This window comes from Colobus angolensis, unplaced genomic scaffold (assembly GCF_000951035.1).
Source record: "Colobus angolensis palliatus isolate OR3802 unplaced genomic scaffold, Cang.pa_1.0 Scaffold83, whole genome shotgun sequence".
Lineage (NCBI taxonomy): Eukaryota > Metazoa > Chordata > Mammalia > Primates > Cercopithecidae > Colobus > Colobus angolensis.
In genome coordinates this window covers 3570141-3575173 of record NW_012122154.1, presented here as the reverse complement: position 1 = coordinate 3575173, position 5033 = coordinate 3570141, and the positions used below count along the sequence as shown (strand labels likewise).

Sequence of the window (5033 nt, the reverse complement as noted above, 5' to 3'; positions counted from 1 at the left end):
CACTGCAACCTCTGCCTCCCAGGTTCAAGCAATTCTCCTGCCTCAGCCTCCCAAGTAGCTGGGATTATAGGCGCACGCCACCACACCTGGTTAATATTTATATATTTCGTAGAGACAGGGTTTCACCACGTTGGCCAGGTTGGTCTCGAACTCCTGACCTCAGGTGATCCGCCCACCTTGGCCTCCCAAAGTGCTGGGATTACAGGCATGAGCCACCACGCCCAGCCAACAAAGACAATTATTCTCTTTGGAGACTGGGAGAGGAGTTAATGACTCTTATGTCATGTTCAGGCAAATCCTGGGTCAGCGGGTCCAGGTCCCCAGGCCAGAGCATGGAGCCTCAGTCCTTCCTAGTGCTGAATCCACCCTTTTCCCTGGACCCCTCCACAACCTCCAAGCTCACCAGCCACCCACCCTAGGCTGACAGAGTCTGGTTGAATCCCACCCCCCACCTCACGGTGTGTTTAGGGCTCCCCATCCTGTTCCCCATCAGCCTTTGCTTATTCATCATCTCCTTTGCTGGGGAAGACAAGCTGCTTTACTCGATAGCTCAGGACCCGATTTGGGAGGATGGTCACTTCCCTTTGGCCCTAGGAAAAAGGAGCTCACATTGACAGATCCCCAGGTGCTTTTACATCATTATCTTGCCTGATTTCCCAAACAATCCTGTGAGGCAGTCATTTGTATCCCCATTTTATAGACGAGAAAACTGAGACTCTGAGGGGTCAGCAGGTGAGTCAGTCTCACAGCTAAAAACAGTGGCAGAGCTGAAATTTGAACCCACATCTGATGCCAAAACTCATCCTGTTGCCACTGTTCATTCAACAAATGTTTACTGAGGAGCTGCTTCGTTCTAGGCACCGTGGCTCCTGTTCTCCTGCCTCCTAGAAAGGAGACAAACAAGCAAAAATACACTTGTGTAATGGTGAACCATGGGAAATGTACAAAGAAAATGAAGGCTGAGCGCAGGGCTCACACCTATCCCAGCACTTTGGGAGGCCAAGTTGGGTGGATTGCTTGAGCCCAGGAGTTTGAGACAGCCTGGACAACATAGCAAGACCTCATATCTATTTAAAAAAAAAAAAGAAAGAAAATGAAAATGAAAAGAGGGCATCGCTAGAGAGTAACAAGGGAGGGACTGGGCAATGCCACCCACCCTTTCTTGGGGCAATGTGGCCAAGAGCAGCAGGGCTGCTAGGAGAGGAGTGAAGGAAGAGTCTAGGGCCGGCATTGCCTTGACCTGCAGGGCGCGGGCCAACGCTGACCTTCACATTTCCTGCCTCCTAGGATCCTAACCTTGTGTTCATAGCTGAGATGGCTCTGAAAAATCTGGTTCCCAAATTTATATTGCCGGTCGCTTTTCAGGGTTTCCTTCTTTACCATCTCCAGAGTCTCTGTCACCAGATAAAGGTTTTCTCTCCTATTAATTGATCGGAATGAAAAGGGTAGTTCCCTCTTCAGCTTCCTGGAGACAGTAGAGAGAGATGAGAGTTGAGGATCTCAGGGTCTTACCTCCCACTGACTCTTCTCCCTCTCCGTAAGCCAGCTCCCATTTAAGATTAATCGCTTCTGAGACTGGAAAACCAAGGAACACAGCACCCCATCGCAGTTCACTTTACCCACCTCCGGGTGGAGGTAGGGGTGGGGTACGAAGTAGGGCGAGAGGCCAGGTCTGGTGGCTCTCGCCTGTAATCCCAGCATTTTGGGAGGCTGAGGTGAGTGGATCACCAGGCACACATCTGTAATCCCAGCTACTCAGGAGGCTGAGACAGGAGAATCACTTGAACCCGGGAGGCAGAGGTTGCAGTGAGCCAAGTCTGCACCATTGCACTGTAGCCTGGGCAACAGAGAAAGACTCCATCTCGAAATAAATAAGTAAATAAATAAATACAAACAAAGTGGGGCAAGAATTCACTAGCATTTCTGGAGGATGACAATGTGCCAGCTGTGAGACACACTTTTCCACTTCACCTTCACAATCCTGTGACGGTAGGCAGAATCACATCCACTTTCCACGTAAAGATACTGAGGCTTAGTGACAGGTTGTGAATGGTCCAAGGCCACACAGATAGTAAGTGTAGAGCTGGGATTCAAACCCTGGTCGGTGTAAATCCAAAGGGAGTGCCCTTCCCATGACACTGAGATAGGCATCTGTGAAGCCCAAGACACCGTCTTCTTGTCTTCTCTGACGAGGGACTCCAGCTCCTTGCACCAGTCCCTGGAGCCAGCTGCATCCCTGCCCTTAGGCTCATGAAGCATCTGATTCCATTCCTGCTGGAGGAAACTCATGTTATGACCTAAAATGTCTGATGGAGTTTCTATTTGCAATCAAAAGGCCCTCAAGGAAGACATGGGTCCCTGCCTCCGATGACCTTCCCCTACCTATCCAGTGCCCCCACCCCACATATAGATACCAATACCCTCATCTGACAAACAAGCATTCTATAGTAGAAAACACTGAGCTCTCTTAGAAAAATTCCGAGGGCCCTCCCTACTGTGGTAGGGAGGGGTAATTCAAAGGACCAGTAAAATTTTACTGTAAGCCTTTGTTTTTAATTTATTAATAAAAAAGAGGGGGCCTGGGCGGAGTGGCTCACACCTGTAATCCCAGCACTTTGGGAGGCCAAGGCAGGTGGATCACCTGAGGTCGGGAGCTTGAGACCAGCCTGGCCAACATGGTGAATGAAACCCTGTCCCAGGCCGGGCGCGGTGGCTCAAGCCTGTAATCCCAGCACTTTGGGAGGCCGAGACGGGCGGATCACGAGGTCAGGAGTTCGAGACCATCCTGGCTAACACAGTGAAACCCCGTCTCTACCAAAAAAATACAAAAAGCTAGCCGGGCGAGGTGGCGGGCGCCTGTAGTCCCAGCTACTCGGGAGGCTGAGGCAGGAGAATGGCGTAAACCCGGGAGGCGGAGCTTGCAGTGAGCTGAGATCTGGCCACTGCACTCCAGCCTGGGCGACAGAGCGAGACTCCATCTCAAAAAAAAAAAAAAAAAAAAAGAAACCCTGTCCCTACTAAAAATACAAAAATTAGCCAGGCATGGTGGCAGACACCTGTAGTCCCAGCTCCTCGGGAGGTTGAGGCAGAAGAATCTCTTTTTTTTTTTCTTTGGAAAAAATCTCTTTTTTTTTTTTTGTCTTTGGAAATCCAGCCCTGCCTCCAAAACCTAGCAATGGGAGCTCTTCTTCCCCTATAAGTTCCCGTCTGGGAGGTTGGAGACAAAGGCACGTCTCATCGTGAAAGTGAAACTCCATCTCAAAAAAAAGAAAAGGAAAAGGAAAAAGGCACCTGCTCCCACTCCACTCAAGGAGAGCAAGGCCAGGAAAACCACGGGGCCCCTTCCCCTGAGCTACTCCTCAATCTCCAACAATCCCAGCTGAAGAAAACAACCACAGAACTATTGTTGAGGGCATGGCTAGTGATGTCCTCTTGAATTGGAAGCATCTGCCCACCAGCTACCAGCACCTCTGTGGCATTTGATCGGTACCACCCTGCTGGGGTGGGGTGGCTGCACTCCGTGCAAGAAATGTCCTCCAAGGGGTGCTTTGCTTTCATTGTGCTTCACTTCAGCTCTCTTTCACTCAGTACCTACTATGTGCTTGGAGTCAATACAGAAAGGTTAGTAAAGTCACTCCTTTGTCACAAGTTGCTTCCAGTCCAGTGGGAAAGACGAACATGGAAGCCACTGGCTTGCCCACAAGGCAGAGGCAAACAAGCACAAAATACTGATGTGGGCAGCTCAGTGCAGGAGAGCAGAGGAGAGCAAAGGAGAGTGCCTCTTAAACCACCAGGTTTGGAGGCGGAGGTTGCAGTGAGCCGAGATCGCGCCATTGCACTCTAGCCTGGTCGACAGAGCGAGACTCCGTCTCAAAAAAAAAAAACAAACAAACCAGGTTTGTCCAAGTCAGAGGAATTAACCATCCTGGGGGACAGCAGGGATATGAGTGAATTGGGAGCCTCAGAAGGCTTCCTGGAGGCTGCCTCTGGGTGAATGAGAAGGTTTTCTGGAGGCAGAGAAGAGGAAGGCATGCTTGTGTAAAGGGCAGGCTGGGGGAATCCTGGAAGTAGAGAGTGAGAGGCTGCCCTAGAGAGCCAATCCCCCACAAAGCTAATGAAAAGCAGGGAAAATAAAAATAAAAATAGATAAATAAATAAAAGAGCAAGTCCGCCACCCCTGAATCCCTTGGTGCCCAAGATGGGCTTCTTCCCCTCCTTCCCTGCTGCCCAACTCCAACCTCACCTGTTCTCAAGGGTATCCAGATACTGCTGGGATATCTGGTTCTCAGAGATCTCGATTTTCTGATCGTGGGAGCCCTGGAAGCTGCCTGAAATTGTTATTTTTTTGGGCAATTCCACTATCAACTTTCCCTTTGAGTCTACATTATCCAGAATTTGAAACTCAGCCTTTTGACCTGGAAAGAGAATGGTAAAGGTCACTCTGGAGTGGACCCCCAAAAGATCTCTCTCCAAAAAACTCTCCTTGGGGCAGCCCCATCCTGGGCTCCATGCCACCATCCCCCTCCCTTCTGAGAGAGCGCTCCAGCTGTGGCTGTCCAGGAAATGCTGTTCTCACCAGAAGCTCAGTTACCTGGGGTCACAGGATCCCAGATTGGAGCCCACTCCTCCACCTTCTTACCACACGACCTTGGGTAAGTCACTTAACCTCTTTGTTTCTTCATCTACAGTACGAGAATATTACTAATGTCTATTTCCTATATTTAGGGAAATTAAGGCTAGGCGCAGTGTCTCAAGCCTGTAATCCCAGAACTTTGAGAGGCTGTGGCAGGCAGATCACTTGAGGTCAGGAGTTTGAGACTAGCCTGGCTGATATGGTGAAACCCCGTCTCTACTAAAAAATACAAAAATTAGGGTCAGGTGTGGTGGCTCATGCCTGTAATCCCAGCACTTTGGGAGGCCGAGGTGGGTGGATCACATGAGGTCAGGAGTTCAAGACCAACCTGGCCAACATGGTGAAACTCCATCTCTACCAAATTAGTCGGGGGTGGTGGCACGTGCCTAATTCTAGCTAC

General features: G+C 50.1%; 1 protein-coding gene across 1 annotated transcript in view; it reads right to left on the bottom strand.

The window, feature by feature from the left end:
• Positions 1–5033, bottom strand: part of GSDMB (gasdermin B) — a 21478-nt gene that overhangs the window by 10623 nt on the left and 5822 nt on the right. Inside the window, 4 exon segments of the mRNA XM_011929871.1 lie at positions 501–517; positions 519–590; positions 1297–1465; positions 4244–4415. Coding sequence (XP_011785261.1) covers positions 501–517; positions 519–590; positions 1297–1465; positions 4244–4415 — 430 coding nt within the window.